The 18,339-nt window shown below is 33.4% G+C and overlaps 1 protein-coding gene across 7 annotated transcripts in view; it reads right to left on the reverse strand.

Moving 5' to 3' along the window:
* TBL1X (transducin beta like 1 X-linked) overlaps positions 1 to 18,339 on the reverse strand; it is a 356,084-nt gene that overhangs the window by 95,581 nt on the left and 242,164 nt on the right. For 6 of the 7 annotated variants that reach the window (XM_023500346.2, XM_031959014.1, XM_031959013.1 and 3 more), the window contains one exon: positions 1,874 to 1,981. The exons of the other annotated variant lie outside the window; for it this stretch is intronic. In XM_023500346.2, the coding sequence (XP_023356114.2) occupies positions 1,874 to 1,931 (58 nt within the window). In that variant the 5' untranslated portion in view covers positions 1,932 to 1,981. The remainder of the gene's footprint in view (positions 1 to 1,873; positions 1,982 to 18,339) is intronic. 7 annotated transcript variants of the gene reach the window in all.

Raw genomic sequence — 18,339 nt, forward strand, 5'->3', positions numbered from 1 at the left:
GCCCCAAAATCCTGTGTGGCCTTCAATTTTGGTATTAAAGTGCACATAGTGTTTAGATTAGAAGGCTTGAGGCTCTCTTGATAAATATGAATTCAATACATGGCTTCCTTTTTAAAATTATTTATAAATCAGAAAATAAAATCAATATGTTATTTCTAAACACTAAACCCACATTTATGACCTATATTCAACAACTATCTTCAAAAGCATTGTAAACAGATGATAAATGTAAACAAATGAATAAAGAAAAAAAGAGGGAGTCAATTGTTTTCAAAACAGGAAGGAAAAAGAATTTCTTGTTTACCCACAAAAATGTGTTACATTACAGTACCTTATTCCTTTAGTACAATGTGACAATCAAGTTCTCTCTTCATTCTCTAAATGCAGAGAATTTGCTATTTGTCTAATCAAAATGAAAACTAAACTTCTTTCACTCTCTATCCCTCAGATGTACCACAAATGCCTAGGGCAAGAGCAGTTCCAGTCTTCACCGATAACATTTTATATTAAGTGTGATTTTTATATCTAGGGGATGAATACTTTCAAGAAGGGAATATATCTCTAATTACTAGAAAATAAGGAAAGTTCAAAAGTAAGTAATATTTTATCTATATAGATTTCTTTCTGTAGTTTTCTTTATTTCTGGTTTTGTCTCTGTCTCTCAAAATGTGTATATAAATATACATACACAAACCTCTAGCAAATGTTTCTTTTAATCTCAAAAATTTCATTATAAGATAATATATTATTTCCTATAAAATTTTTTCTTAGAACAAAGTCTGCATAAAGTGATGTTTGTTGAATCTTTTAAAAAAACTGTACTGAATTCTAATCTGGTAATATAGATATTAGTGGAGAAAATATTGTGACATGATATAAAAATATTGGAGCTTGGAATTCAGAATCTTCCAGTCCAATCTCTTAACTTTATTGATGAGGACCACACCCATCCAAGAATCATATAGCTAATGTCATGGCCAGAATTAAAATCTAAGTGTTTGAACTTTGTAGTCCAATCATTTTTCTACCATCCAGTACCAAATTGCTCAGCAATTAGTGGCAGAAAGAGGTTTGTCTCTGCCTATGCATTTTATTGAATGACTCCATTTACTTTCCATTATATATAAAATCTTGTTGAGGAAAATCAAAAGTACAGTCAAAAAAAAAAAATCAGATCACATTGGCAAAAGCCATGATTCCTGGGTGAAGTAAAGGAAGGATCATTAACTAGGTGATAAGAATAACTTACATTTACATAATACTTTAGACATTGAAAAGTGTTTTATAGATTGATCCTCACTGGCTCTTCAGAAAAACACCATGAGGTAGTTAGTCCAAGAAAGTTATTAACCTCATTTTACAAATGAAAAAACTGAGCTTCAGAAAAATGAAATGATTTGCCCAGAGTCACATGACTAGTTAAGTGTTAGAAATAGGATTCAAATCTAAATACTCCTGATTCCAATACCACTATTTGCTATGGTATAAAAGTTTCTCTACTAGGGCAGTGAGGAAATCAATAGAAAATGAGTTTATATCCTATCTCTCCCTTCCCAAACTGGTGCTAAAAATTATTTTAAGAGATCAGTAAATAAAGAATCAATTTATAAATTTCTTCACCATCACCTCATTAAAAAAAAACAAAAAAACAATGCACATCCTTTGTTCAGGATGATTTCTATTTGTGCTTTTTATTCTAATCAAAGACACGTGTTGGGATGGGGGATCCATACCTTTTGTCATGGTCTGGGTCCTATACCCACACACAGTCATGGAAAAGGGATATTTTTTATTTTATTCTTTGGTTTAACAGAATACTGTACACAGTTGACTTCAGAAATGCTGCTTACTGACTGAAAGATGAATAATTTACCTGACTCCTGGAGATAACGATATACCAAAAAATTCACTTCGTCGCTGGTTATGCTCATCTTAGCCCCACCTCAAAATGATGAGGTTTATAAGAAGTATGATCCACCCTCTGTTAAAAAAAAAAGGAGAAAAAAAGAACAGCAATTGGTATACTACCTCCTCTGATTGTTTTTACTTAAGGAATTATGGAGGAAAATGAGAGACATGAGTATGTACACACATTAAAATTATTAATGTCTGACATGAAATTGTCTATCCACTTAGTTCATAAGAACTAGGATGTTACTTGTATATGCCCAGATATATTCTATCACTATCACTAGTATCACTAATAAAAAAGAATGTATTTCATAAGCGTGGAACTCAGTAAGAAACAGACCCCACACATACACATACACGTATACACATATACAAAAGAAATTTGTAAACAATGAAGATTGAAAACAAACTTAGAAAAATTACATTTCATTGGGCTTTGTAGATGACTATGTTCCAAAATGACCATTAAAATAATATCTTCAAATGTCTACATGCAGATGGTGTTTGTGTTAGGCATGAAATAGTTTTTTGGCTAGTGTTTTTATTGTATAAATAGATGATAACAGTTATAATACTGTATCTCTTCTCCCCTTCTAGAACACATGTTAAAATGGAGATAACATTTTCCTGAGGGCATGTACAATGACATCTCAATGCTATAATGGCACCAAAGGCCATCTAGTTCAATTTGTTCACATGGAAAAATGAATCCCTTCTTAAGTGTAACAAGCAAATGATACTCCAGTCCCTGAAGTTCTCCAGTGAAAGGAAACCTCAAGCAGTTTATTCCACTTTAAGACAGCTCCAATTATTAGAAAAATTTTTCCTCACAATGAATCTGAGTCAATTTCTCAGCAACTTTCACCCATTAATCCTATGTATGCTTCCCTGGGACTCAGAGGAGCAAGTGTAATCTTTTCTCATGATAGAGCTTCAAATGCTTAAAAAAACCTCTTCTAATTCCCCTATATCTTTTCTTCTCCAGGATATTCTCAAGTCCTTTAACATGAGCCTCATGTGGCAAGAATATGAAACCCTTTAGCATTCTGTTTATCTTCCTCTCAATACATTACAGTTTATCGATGTCCTTCTTTAAACTGGAAAGCCCCAAACTGAACACAACACTCTTAAATGTGTATAGCCTGGGCAAAACAGACCAGGAATCTGACTTTCTTAGTTTTGGATGATGCTTTTCTTGCTACACTTGAAGTTTACAGTAACTTCTTAGGCTGCTACATCATGGTGCTGAATCCTACAGAGCTTATTACAGCATGCTGAAACTTAAGTCTTTTTCAGACAGATGCTTGCCTAGATATACATGTATTTCCATCTTATATTTATGATGTAGCTATTTCTGAGTCAAGTGCAAAACTAAATATTTATTTTTATATAATTTTATCTGATGAAATTCAGTCCAGTGTTTTAATCTATCCAGATCTTTGGACATCCTGACCCTGTCATACAGTGTCAGCTATCCTTCCTATTTTTGGAATATTTGATAAAACTATGATCTTTACCTTTATCCAAATCACTTATCAAAGTATCAGATAGCATGGGACCAATCACAGATCTCTCTTTGAACAATATTCTATAGTTATTTTTTCAAGGAAACATCAAACTATTCTGGTTTCATTCTCCAACTAGCTTTGAAGCCATCTAACTTAACCATATTATTTGGTTCTATCTAAAGGAATAAGACAAGGAGGTCAAATGCTTTACTAAAATCTAAGTGAGCTAAAAGTATGACATTATCTTATGTCAGTCTAGTAACTAGTTAAGGAAAGGAAATGAAATTAGTCCACTAATTCTTATTATTCTAGTAATCAGTCTAGGAGAGAAAATATTTTTAGTCTTTTACAACCTACTCTTGGAGGTATGCTGACTCTGTGATCACTTCTGTCTTCTCTAAATGTTCATTAGCCATCCCTTTAATAACACATTGGTAGAATATTATCAGGAATAAAATTCATACTCTATGGCCTATAGTTTGTATACTTCATTCACTTCATCTTATTATATATGTCAATTCCTTATTATTCACATTAAGGAAATGTGTCAGGAAAGTAGGAATTGGTTATAGCTCAAAGACAAGGATAATCTAAAGTATAACAATATTTAGTAATGTTTAAATTTCACTTGATATTGCATATTTTACAATTACATTTGTAAACAGACTAAGCCCTCTTTGTTTCTGATAAATGGAAAAATAATAGAAAGGTGTTGGATGGTGAGGGGAACTGGCTACTGTAGATGACACAAAGGATTAAATATAACATTGTGTTAATAAAGCTAAAATAGGCCTAAATACAAAGGGGTCCTCCTTATTTGAATAATCATTTTTCAAGTCTCTACAGAGAAGCCTTTTGTTGTAGTATTAATCTGTGATTTCTTTTATGTATGGGATTGTTGGTTAAGGAAAATCCCTCTAATCATTAAAGAGTTATAATTCTTATGTAGCTTACAGTACTGAAAAATTGTTTAGGGAAACTTGGGGATTTAAGAAACTTGTCCAGGTGCAGTAGTCATTAAGAGTGGGAAGAAAGTCTTGACTTGTGTCTTTGACTCTGAAGTTTGCTCTTTATGAACTAATGCAATAATACCACAAAATCAGTTGCTAAGAGAAGCAAAGGCCATCAAAACTTGAAACTTGAAATGAATTGACCACTTATAAGATTCCTGTTGAAACATTCTTTTTGATTTAGCACAAGAAGATAATCCCTTATATCTTTTTCTTTATCTCTGTTAGTCGATCTCTGATTGTCCAAGTGACAAATGAGAATGATTTGATTTTCAAAGGATTCAAAAAAGGGAAGTGGGCCAAGATGGCCAAGCAGCAGAAAAAAAAAATACAACCAACATCCTTCAAAACAACTCCTGTACAGAGCTCAAGAACTGATCAGGAAAAGTTTTTGTACAAACAAAACTAATGCAGACAAGATTAGAAGGGAAGCAATAAACTGGGAAAATATTTTTACAGTCAAAGGTTCTGATAAAGGCCTCATTTCCAAAATATATAGAGAATTAACTCTAATTTATAAAAAATCAAGCCATTCTCTAATTGAAAAATGGTCAAAGGATATGAACAGACAATTCTCAGATGAAGAAATTGAAACTATTTCTAGTCATATGAAAAGATGCTCCAAGTCATTATTAATCAGAGAAATACAAATTAAGACAACTCTAAGATACCACTACACCCCCTGTCAGATTGGCTAAGATGACAGGAAAAAATAATGATGATTGTTGGAGGGGATGTGGGAAAACTGGGACATTGATGCATTGTTGGTGGAGTTGTGAACGAATCCAACCATTTTGGAGAGTAGTTTGGAACTATGCTCAAAAAGTTATCAAACTGTGCATACCCTTTGATCCAGCAGTGTTACTACTGGGATTATATCCCAAAGAGATTATAAAGAAGGGAAAGGGACCTGTATGTGCACGAATGTTTGTGGCAGCCCTTTTTGTAGTGGCTAGAAACTGGAAACTGAATGGATGTCCATCAGTTGGAGAATGGCTGAATAAATTGTGGTATATGAAAATTATGGAATATTACTGTTCTGTAAGAAATGACCAACAGGATGATTTCAGAAAGGCCTGGAGAGACTTACACGAACTGATGCTGAGTGAAATGAGCAGGACCAGGAGATCATTATATACTTCAACAACAATACTATATGATGACCAGTTCTGATGGACCAGGCCATCCTCAGCAACGAGATCAACCAAATCATTTCTAATGGAGCAGTAATGAACTGAACTAGCTATACCCAGAAAAAGAACTCTGGGAGATGACTAAAAACCATTACATTGAATTCCCAATCCCTATATTTATGCACACCTGCATTTTTGATTTCCTTCACAAGCTAATTGTACAATATTTCAGAGTCTGATTCTTTTTGTACAGCAAAATAACGTTTTGGTCATGTATACTTATTGTGTATCTAATTTATATTTTAATATATTTAACATCTACTGGTCATCCTGCCATTTAGGGGAGGGGATGGGGGGGGGTAAGAGGTGAAATTGGAACAAGAGGTTTGGCAATTGTTAATGCTGTAAAGTTACCCATGTATATATCCTGTAAATAAAAGGCTATTAAAAAAAAAAAAAGAACTGATCAGGAAATCTAAGAAAAATATCATCATGAGTCATTTTTCAGGGACATAGGGAGACCTCTCTTCATCTGCAGACATTGAAGACTGAGTCTGATCAGAAGGACAAAGCACCTCACACAGAAGTGAAAGATGACTGAAGTTGTACATAAGGTCAAGAAAAGGTCCTAGACTGGCAGCTGTAGCTTATTTGAGTTTCCTGTCATAGAACCAAATTTATGTTATTTCTATTATATAAAACAAATATAAATGAAGGCCTTTCCCTTCAACAAACTAACTGTAAAGGTTAAACATCTATTCCAATGATGTTTCTTAAGTCTACATTTTTTCCTGGAACTGATCATTTGCATTTTCTTCAGAATCCATATCCCATTTTTTTGTAAAAAAAAATTCAAACAGTAAAAATTAATGAAAGCATACAATTAATATAAAACAAGAAGTTGGATCTTCCAGAAACCATTTATTCTTTAACACAGACTAAATGAACAAATGGATTAAGAAGGAGAAAGCTTCTGTTTTCTTTGCCCGACAGCTCTAAGTTCCCTTATCTTTAGCTCTGTTTTCATTTTTCTGAGTCCATCAATAAAATTTAATATACACACTTCCTGCCCTTCATGGAATTCATATTCTAACAGGAGAAACAAAATGCACATAATTGTGTATATACAAGATTTATACAGGGTGAATTCTAATCTCAGAGAAAGGCAATGGAGTTGGGAGTATTAGGAAAGGTCTTTTGCAGATGTTATATAAACGGAGACTTGAAGGAACTAAGGAATTAGAGATGAGGAAGGAAGACACAATAGCCAAGTAAGACAGCAAGTGAAAAGACATCCAAAAAAGGGGAAAGCACCTATTTGTACAAAAATATTTACAGTAGTTCTTTTTGTGGTAACTAAGAACTGAAAATTGAGAGAAATGTGCCTATCAACTGGGGAATGGCCAAACAAGCTGTGATACATGATTGTGATGGAATAATACTGTGCTATAAGAAATGACAAGAAGAATGATTTCAGAAAACCTGGAAAGACTTACATGAACTGATACAAAGTGAAGTGAGCAGAACCAGGAGAACATTGCATATAGCAACAGCATTATACTTTGATGAATAACTGAATAGCAATTCTCAGCAATGCAATGATCCCAAAACAATTCCAAAGGTCTTATGATGAAGCAATTCTATCTGCCTCCAGAGAAAGAACTGATACAGTCTGAATACAGACTGAAGCACACTATTTTTCCTTCCTTCTTTCTTTTTCCTTTTCCTTTTCCTTTTCCTTTTCCTTTTCCTTTTCCTTTCCTTTCCTTTCCTTTCCTTTCCTTTTCTTCCTTCCTTCCTGTACAAAATGATTAATATGGAAGTGTTTCACATGACTGCACATGTATAAACTATATTGGACTACCATCTCAGGGAGGAGGAAGGGGTGAAGAGGAGCAAAAATAGAATTTGGATCTCAAAACTTTAAAAAGTTTTAAAAATTATTTTAACATGTAAGTGGAGAAAGATAAATATATATTTTAAAAGGGAAAGCTAGGGAGTCAGGAGATAGAAGGTCAGCAAGATGGTTGGTGACAATAGGTCATGGTGTATGCATATGGAGTAAAGATTATCATGGTAAGAAGGAGTCAGGTCGTGAAGGGCTTTAAAAATCACAAAAGGAATTTTATACCTGATGTGGAAGGAAATAGAGTGCCACTGAAATTTACTGAGAAGGAGAAAGAAGAATTCCTTTTTTTTTTTTTTTTTTTAATATCCCCAATAATAATGGCTGAAATTTATGTAATGCTTCAAGCTTTGCAAGCTCTTTACATAACTTATCTCATTTGATTCTTGAATATGATCTCTATTTTACAGAGGAAGCTGAATCTAAAGTTAAATGATTTGTGCAGGGTCACACACCCAGTAAGTGCCTTAGCCAGGATTTGATCTCAGGTGTTTTTCATTGCCAAGTCTAGCAAATCTATCTACTGAATCACCTTGGCAGAGTTATGATTGTAGGATTTAAAACTGGAAGGGATTTTGGAGACCTTTGAGGGGAGGGAGAAGGAAGGAAAGAAAGAAGGGAGGGAGGAAGGGAGAGAGAAAGGAAAGAAGGGAGGGAGGAAGGGAAAGAAGGAAGGAAAGAAGGAAGGAAGGAAAGAAGGAAGGAAGCGGGGGAGGGAGGGAGGAAAGACTGCTATGACAAAAGTCATATTTTTCAAAATACTATGTACATGTGCGTTATTATAATTATAACCTAGCAGGGAAGATTAAAGAGGTGGGCAAATAAATTACATTAAGTGCGTCTTCATTTTCTATAACTAGAGTAATCTCCTGGATTTGCAAAAACATTGTTCTTTGTTCTTTTAATAAGTATGTAACAAGAACTGAGTGCATAAACAAAATACATCAACAGGTCCATTATACCACATTTCTTTCTCCCCTTCCCCCTTACCACTTTATGTCTTAATCTTTGAATATCAGCAAAAATCATCATTGAAGAAAAAGATAAATTTTAAAACTTTGGATTTATTCATATGTAATATAGTCCCAAGATCTTTAGATATGTCTTAATTCATATGACAGCTATATTCTTGAAGTCTTTTATAAAAGAAATTTAAATGTACCAAGAATGCTTAATTATTTTTTATTAATTGTTAATGGCTTTATATAATTTCTTCTTTTAAAAAACTATGCCTAATTCTATCATCAAGAAAGCATTATACCATCATTTGAGTATTAAGCTACCTCTATATAGTAGTTCCTATGTGTCAATGACTTTCTACTATTATATGGTACCTACCATTTTCTCACTGTGTAATATCTGTTGAATGAATGAACAAATGGAGAACTAAAGATGTGTGTATTTGCGTCTGTCTTTGAGACACACACACACACACACACACACACACACAGAGAAACGGACAGATAGAAATAGAGAGAGACAGACAGAGACAGAGTAACAGAGAGAATAATAAAAGTATATGCATGTCTGTTCCTCTTGGAAGAAAGCTCTTTAACATAAGCCAATACTCAGATATCATTAGTATAATTTCCTCAGGCATCTTTAAAAAAAAAATCAAAGTGCTCTGATCCACAGCAGATTACTTTTGCTTTCATTAGTTTTCTTTTCATATTTAAGTAAGGATCCCAGGGCTAAGTTGTTTGTTCAGATATGGTATTAACTCTATAATGCTTTCAATTTACCAATAATTTAGGCTCTTGCTACATGAGGTTCTTAAAAGCCATTGTAAGTAATAAAACTGGAGTGAACCTAAGCAAATATTAATCTTTTTGGTGACTAGAACCAAAGGTTTAACATAAAACTTCAAAACCCTTGGACTAGAATGTGAAAACAATATCACAATCAACTATGAACATAAAACAATATTTAACCCAGATCAAGTCACAGAACTACATAAAACATCAAAATACTCTTAAACATTCAGTAAATTATCTAAGGGTTTTGTATCCCTAACTCCAAATCACCTATTTGCTGTTTTCTTTGGATTTTTTCAAAAATGAATTCTTGATGAAATTTGGTGGTGAGTAGCTACTGCTTCAGAATTAAATTCATATATATATATATATTTTTTTTTTAAATTTTTATCTCACTATCATCAACTCTAAGGTTGAAAAAACAAAGTTTCTCCTTCTTTCAAAAATTTCATCTGCCAAAATTATATTCCATAGACAGTGCCATAGTAAAATTATATTTAACCATCTATTACAAAGAAGACAATTCCAGGATTCTGCTGTTGCTTTAATTCCATTTGAATGTGTTTTTGGCTGGCAACATGGTCTCTCATTCACTGAAACCTCCTTTGGTAATTAGTAACTCCTGTTGCCTAGAGTAACACCTGCTCCTGCAGGCAAAGCTCATCAGCTAGAGTTCTTCCCACTTATCACATCACTCAGCAGGTCCTTCATAGCTCTAACAGATGTCCCTGGTGATCTATGTATGGATGAGGTATTTTTTTTAAAGGGCCTATTACATCTTTTATTATTTCTGCCACTGTTCTTTAGACATCATAGTTTGGTAACACTTTTGAGGCAAATAAATATTTTGACTGCCCTGGTTATTTAACACCCCTCCTCCTCACTACCCCCCTCCCCCACCCAGTTTAGGTATCCTACCCAAAAATTCAATTCTTTGGAACAAAGGAAGGGAAAAAAAGCTTGTCTTGAGGGGATTCAGATATATCTGACTCTCTGTGACCCCATTTGGAGTTTTCTTGGCAGATACTGCCATTTCTTTCTCTAGCCCATTTTAGAGATGAATAATATGAGTCAAACAGTGTTAAGTGACTTGACTAGGGTCACATAGCTATACATATCTGAGGCTGGATTTGGATTCACGAAATTGAATACTTTCCACCAAGCCTAGTTTCTGTTGCCATCTATATTCTGTTAAAGGGAGATAATGTGCTGAGAGAATAAATACAATAGCCTGTACTGTAGTACCTGATAAGCTCATTAATGCAATTTTGTCTGTTTTTGGACTGGACTTTTGATTTCATTGGCATAAAATATTATATTCTCAGAGAGGAAATTCCCTCTGCCAAAGCAGATCATATCTGCTCTGCAATTCAGTCTGAAAGAGTTGAAAGGGACATTAACAGCTTAAGAGACATGTCAGGGCCACACAGGTATTATGTGTCAAGAGGCAATAGTTGCATTGCAGTTAACTCACTATGTGCTCCTAAATAAATAGTTATCAAGCCCTCGATAGATGTCAATGTATAGAGTACTAGACCTGGAGAAAGGGAGACCTCAGATACTAACTAGGTGTATGATCCTGGGCAATGATTTAACGTCTGTCTGCCTCAAGTTTCCTCATCTATAAAATGGGAGATAATAATAACTTGCCAGGGTTGTTGTAAGGATCAAATAAAATGGTAATTGTAAAATACTTAGTCCAATATCTATAACATAGTAAACATTACATAAATGTTAGCTATAATAGTAAAAACTACTATTATTCTAAATTATCTTTAAATTATTTATATAATATTATAAAACCACTAATTTGAACTCTGCTAATTAATAATAATAATCATTATTATTATGGGGATGGACACAAAGATAAATATGACAATGTTATAGCCCTTAGGGAGATAATAGTCTTATTAATTTTATTGAGTTATTTTTTACAATATTTTAATTATAAAACTCCTTTAAAAAGAAAAAAACTGCATGAAATTGACCACAAATTATGCTATACTCCTATACAATAAAGGCAAGGTTCCTTTATCACAATAAAGCTCCAGCAATCTTAATCTCAATTTTTACCCATTATTTGCATGTTCTAAACACTAGAACCCAAATGTATATAATTAATTATTAGGAATTATTTTGACATGTGTCAGATGAGATCTTTATACATGTTCTTAATCCAAGAAAGATAAAACAAATTCAAGTATTAAATTATTTGCCCCAATTTTCTCATTTTTTTTAGGGTACTGGGGGGATCTAAAGAGGAAAAAGTTATGGGAATAAAGTTGGAAGATTCATCAAAAAGTTCCTAGAGGAGCTGAGTTTATAACCAGGACTTAAATGAAAAGATATGGTCAGACTAAAGATCTGGTGTCAAGACTTTTGGAGAAAGACATCTGGAGAAGTAATGAAATGAAAAAAAGAATTATATAGTAAATTCTTTTCTTTAGTGTTTAAAAATATTTTGGATAGAGCACTGGAACTGGAATGAGGAAGACAGGAGTTAAAATCTGTCTCAAATATCAATTAGCATCATGACTCTGGACAAGTCATTTAATCTGCTTGCCAAAAATGGGAATAATAATAAGACCTATCTCTCAGAGATATGAGGATTGAATGAGATCCTATTTGTAACGTGCTTTGCAAAGCAAAAAGTGCTATATAAATATTAGTCATCATTATTAGTAACACTACTCACACTGAAATAATTCTACTACTTCCTAATAAGGTAGTTATAGCTTATCATGAATAACTTGGAATCTATCATTCAATTTATGGAATATAATGGAACCATTAATTTGAACTCCATTAATTTACAATCCTCGATAATGTCGCCTAGATGGAAAAAGTTACCTTGCTTTCACCTATGAAAAAAAGTTAAGACCAGGTTCCTCAAAAATACAAAAGTCTAAGAAAGAGTGTGAATGAATCAGTGCAATCCAACACTGTTTACTACTTCTTATTATTCCTCCTTCTTCCTTCTTCCTTCTTCCTTCTTCCTTCTTCCTTCTTCCTTCTTCCTTCTTCCTTCTTCCTTCTTCCTTCTCCTTCTCCTTCTTCTCCTTCTCCTTCTCCTTCCAATTGGGGTTAAATAACTCACTCAGAGTCACACATTTAGGAAATGTTAAGTGCCTACAGGTGAATTTAGACTCGGAACTTCCTGGCTCCAGTTCAAGTGCTCTATTCACTGTGCCATCTAGCTGTCCCATATGGTATATTTATTGCCTCTTATAGTTGTAGACAGACTTCTACAGTTTAAAATTTGGTAGTAAAGTTCAACAGTATTAACTTAAAAACAATAAGTTTCCCATGAAGATTCATGGATTATCTCTTAAAGAAATTTTACTTTAGTTAGATATACTTTTTGAAGCACTATTGCGTTTCTATAATAAGGAAAGGAAATTTCCTCAATTTGAATTTTTTAGGAGTCTTAAAAAAATAAAATTTATTAACCAATTTATAACTCATTTCAAAAGACAAAGTGTTTTATAAAAATATAAATTCCTGTGCCAAGTAATCAAAGAAAAAAATGTATTCCTTATGATTGTTGCTTTACTGGAGACTTAACATATAATTAAGGCAAATGACATTCATTAAAAATTACATATTTTTAGGAAAAATTATTTTCCAAAAGCAAACAGCAGTAAAAACTATTGCTTTAAACGAGAATAATAAATAACATGAATGGTGAAACTTTAGCATCAGTAGTAAGATCTGTATTTCTTGACAGATGCCACACAGGTATCTTGAAAATGGTGCTTATCAGATTTCTTAAATAAGAATTTTTCTTTGTTTTATACGGCACAAGAAAGTTTGCAAAACATTTTACAGATGTTGCATCAGAACCTCAGAGCTATCTAGCAATATAGGTATTTATTATCGCTATTTTGTTTTTGTTTAATTATTCAGTTGTGTCCAATTCTTTGTGACCCCATGGACCGCAGCACACTAGGTCCTTCAATATTCCACTATTTCTCAAAATTTGTCCAATTTCACATTTGTTGTTTACATGACAGTATCTATCTCGTCCTTTGCCATCCCTCCTTTTCCTTTTGTCCTCACTCTTCCTCAACACCAAACTCTTTTCCAATGAGTCCCAATTTCTCATCATATGGCCAAAGCATTTAGGCTTCAGTTTCAGTATTTGACCTTCCAGTGAATAGTCTGAAATAATTTCTTTAAATATTCACTGATTTGATCTTGCTGTTCAGGGGACCCTGAAAAGTCTTCTCTAGCACTACAATTTTCAAATGTCGATCTTTTTTCTCTAGTTGAACAATTTAGTAGAACAATTCTACAAATATTCAGCTCTTGACCCAATCAATACTGAGTTTCTGTTTCATCTTGAGCAAATCATTTAATGTCCTTAAGCCTCCATTTTCTTGAAGGAGTTGAATCAGATGGCCTCTGAGGCTTATTGCAGCTCTAGGATTCTGATCCCAAATACTGGCATTTGAACTCAGACCATACTTGACTCCAAATCCAATACTCTTTCCATTACTCTGCTCTCCTATTTGCTGACTACCTCTTCAAAAGAGGTGCTTCTTCCCTCGACTCTGAACTCTTGCCTTTCCTTTTTCCTAATTCCCTTTCCTCCCTTCCAATTTTGGAAACAATAAGGAATGTGGCTGAATCAACTCTTCCACCATCAATAAAAGGGATATTTTGATCAATTCTCCCAAGGTCCCCACTCACCATCCTTGACACTTTTAGTGCTTTACTACTTTTATCACTTAACACAATCTTGGTGCATAGTAAGAACTTAACAGACACATTTTTTAAACTCATTCATTCACCATAATTCTCACCTTCTCATTACTCTTCTATAAGCTTTACTTCTGACATAACTCAAGAAGAATTTGTTTTCTGGCTGATCTACTAAACATTGCAAGTATTTGATTATTTCAAAATGTTACAAATGCAACTAAGTCAATGAAGTGAAATGATTTGCCAAAATCCACAACACTCTCATTCAGATTCACTGGATGATCATAATCAAGGTATTCCTCCTATAAGATCAAAGAATAGAAATAGGAGGGACTTATTTCAGGATAAAGTTTAGTAAAAGAGATCTGAGTTCTACTCTGCATGACTATGAATTAGTCACCAGGTATCCAATAAATCATCTTATATGTTCTTTAGTTTCCTCACCTAGAAAAGGGAGAGATATGTACCCTATCATCCCCAACCGCAAGAACTCCATCAACTTCACAGAATCTGCAAAGATCAAATCATCTTTAGTTTCCTCACCTAGAAAAGGGAGAGATATGTACCCTATCATCCCCAACCACAAGAACTCCATCAACTTCACTGAATCTGCAAAGATCAAATCAACACAAGGAATATATGAGAAAATGTGGAATGAGAAAAAATCATTCCATTTTGGGGGGGACAGGGAAGAAACTGGGGTTAAGTTACTTGTCCACAGTCACATAGCTAATACATGTCAGAAGCTGGATTTGAGCTTAAGAAGGTGAGTCTGATTAAAGACCCAGGGCTCTATCCATCTACCTGCCCACCAGTGGAACTAGATTCAAATGTCCAGATATCAGTTTTCTCAAATGCAAAATGAAGGGGGTAGAAGAGAAAAAAAGACACCTAAAGTCTCTTCTGTTCTATATGATCCAATGAAAATGCTGGTACCGTTTTCCTAGTGTTAAATCTGTTTATTTTGAGATAATATGGGATCTAGGCATTTTGAGGATTTTTTTTTTTAAGAATTAGGGGTGACACATGCAAAAATTTCTGTGGTAGTCCTTTTTGTAGTGGCAAGAAACTGGAAACTGAGTGGATGCCCATCAGCTGGAGAATGGCTGAATAAGTTATGGCATATGAATATTATAGAATATTATTGTTTTGTAAGAAACAATCAGCAGGATGACTGAGGCCAGTTCCAATGGTCATATGATGAAGAGAGCCATCTGCACCCAGAGAGAGGACTATGGGAACTAAGTGTGGATCACAATATAGCATTTTCATTTTTTTTTTTGGCTGTTCTTTGCTTGCATTTTGTTTTCTTTCTCATTTTTTGCTTTTTTGATCTGATTTTTCTGGTGCAACACGATAATTATATAAATATGAGAGCATAAATTGGATTTATCATATATGTTCTTTAACATGTTTAACATAAATTGGATTACTTGTCATCTAAGAGTGAGGGTAGGGGGAAAGGGGAAAATTTGGAACACAAGGTTTTGCAAGGATTAATGTTGAAAAATTATGCATGCATATGTTTTGAAAAGAAAAAGCTTTAATTTAAAAAAAAGAATGAGGGGTGAGATCTAGAGTTGTGGGAAAAGGGTTCTTCAAATTACATCAACAATGAAGGAAGTTATGGGGATTCTTCTAAGAAATCAGAGAATTAAATCTTCTAAGAAATTTCTTTCTAAAGAAACCAAAATTAGATGAGATCTATATTGCATTAATTATATTACACTAATAGTTACATTACTCAAACTTAACTGTATTCATGCATTTTTCATGACAAAGATCTTCCTTTCTTTTGAATATAATGAAATATTATGAGATATAATATTTTTAAACTCCTGTAATCTATTGAAAAAATATTCTTTTGGTTATCTTCATAAAGATACTCTTTTTAGCTAGATAATCTTTTTTTTTTTTTTTTTTTTTTTAAGGACTTGTCCACTCAACAGATCAAAATCATTCTAATAGTATAAAATGTTCTCTTCATAAATTTTTTTCAGTTTAGTTATTCCAATCCCAATTATCTGAAAGGCTATGAAACGTTTCACTGATTTTTAGGGCATTCTTTGGACAGAAAAAAAATCATCCAAATATAATTACTTCCCATGAACATATATCACTGTCCAAAAGCAGTTACGACCTATAGACTTATAAATCTATAGACCAGAAATCCTCCAATAACTAACAAATAGGAACTGAGCATATGGATTTTAGAAGAATAGAAGGGAAGGATGTTGTTAGAAAAATAATACTGCCACACTCTGTACCCTCCCCCCTTCCCCAACTGTCTATGCTAAGGAGTTTGTAAACATTATCTTGTACTGCTTATGACCTCCCCAGCTCAGTTCATTACTTACTAGCTGAGGACCATAAACCAAACCCAATTTACAGATCAATGGATGATATGATGAGAAAAACCTCCTAGTTTGGAGCCAATACAATGACAGTAAGCTTCTCTATGAGAAGTAACAGGTATTTCTGCAATTTCCATTGTTCCAAGTGTTAGAAGAATACTGATCTTTAGCATTTTACTGATCACACAAAGGACACAAACTGCACTTAAAAATGCTGTTGTTAAGAATCTAATTTTGATAAAATTGAAATTATGTTAGAGGAAAATCTATAGCACATGAGACAGATAACTAAGTAAAAAGAGGGAATAATTTTCTTTTGCTAAGAAAAAGGCATTCTGGGGAATTCAAAAGGGGTTGAAAGTAAGTAAAATGGTTTACTGATTTTTAAAAAATTTATAATTCCTATAAATAGTACTATAAACCCAACTCTGGCTGGAAAAATAATATGAAATTTGGCATTCTCCTTTCTAGCTCCAAAATGATGGTTTGATACTTTCAGGTGAATGCTGGGGGCAAAATAAGATAAATCTTTTGAAAATGAAGTGTATTCACAAAGGAGAAATTGTTAAAGACATTATAATCTTCTATTGCTATGACTTGTGGGATTATTTGAAATGAGCAAATTAGAATTTGTATTTTGTTAGATACAGAAAAAAATATTGGAGGAGAAATATTACCTATTCATTTTTCTTCACCTTTTTAAAACCATTAATCATTTCAGTCTATTTACATTTATGGTATCTAGGTCTTTTAATCTATTATAAGAAGAAGAGTGAAAAATCTATCCTGGCACTCTTTCACTTAAACTATTAATAACTAAAGCTGAAGAAACCGGAGTTGAAGGCAGAGGAATTGTGTTCAAATTCCAACTTTTCCAATTAATATGTGTGAAACTTGTGACACTAACTCTGTCTGTGTCTCATTTCATTGGATTCCACTTGACCCTTTAAGTCTCTTTACTCTAAATCCATGGTTTATGATTCAATAAAAGGCAGAACTGAAGTCAGGAAGATCTGAGTTTACATCAGACTCTGATATGTAATAGCCATGGGATCCTGGACATGTCATTTAATCTAAGCCTGCCTCAGTTTCTTCATTTTTAAAATTGGAATAATAATATCTACCTCTCATAGTTGTTAAGATCAAATAAGACAATATTTGTTAAGCCCTCTAGAAAACTTAAAGCTCTATAAAAAGTTAAAACATTTTTAGCTATTATCTTAATTATTCTTTTCCTTGGTCCACTGAAGACAGATGAAAAAAGAAATTTCAGAGGATTGGGTTTTGGGTATATGATGATGAATTTTTAAAAATAATAGTTTTTTTTATTTTCAAAATAACAGGCAAAGATTTTCAACATTCATGCTTGCAAAACGTTGTGTTCCAAATTTTTCTCCCTCCTTTCCCTCCAACTCTCTCTCCCAGACAGCAAGTAATTTAATATATGTTAAATATATTCAGTTCTTCTATACATATTTCCACGTTTATCATGTGGCACAAGAAAAATCAGAGAGAAAAAAACTGAAGGAGAAAAAATGAGAAAGAAAACAAAAGGCAAACAAACAACAAAAAAAGGTGAAAATACTATGTTGTAACTCATAGTCCTCCCTGTGGGTGTAGATGGCTCATCACAAGACCATTGGAACTGGCCTATATCACCTCGCTATTGAAAAGAGTCACATCCATCAGAAGGATGATCATATAATCTTGTTGCTGTGTTCCTGGTCCTGCTCATTTCACTCATCATCAGTTCATGTAAGTCTTTCCAGGCCTCACTGAAATCATCCTGCTGATTGATTGTTACAGAACAATAATATTCCATAACATTCATATACCATAACTTATTCAGCCATTCTCCAACTGATCTTTCCAAGGCTTTTCTGAAATCATCCCACTGATTGTTTCTCACAGAACAATAATATTCTATAACATTCATATACCATAACTTATTCAGCCATTCTCCAACTGTTGGGTATCTGCTTAGTTTCTAGTTCCCTGCCATACAAACAAAATTTCTACAAACATTTTTGCACATGTGGGTCCTTTCCCCTTTTGTATG

The sequence above is a fragment of the Sarcophilus harrisii genome, chromosome 3 (genome assembly GCF_902635505.1).
Source record: "Sarcophilus harrisii chromosome 3, mSarHar1.11, whole genome shotgun sequence".
Lineage (NCBI taxonomy): Eukaryota > Metazoa > Chordata > Mammalia > Dasyuromorphia > Dasyuridae > Sarcophilus > Sarcophilus harrisii.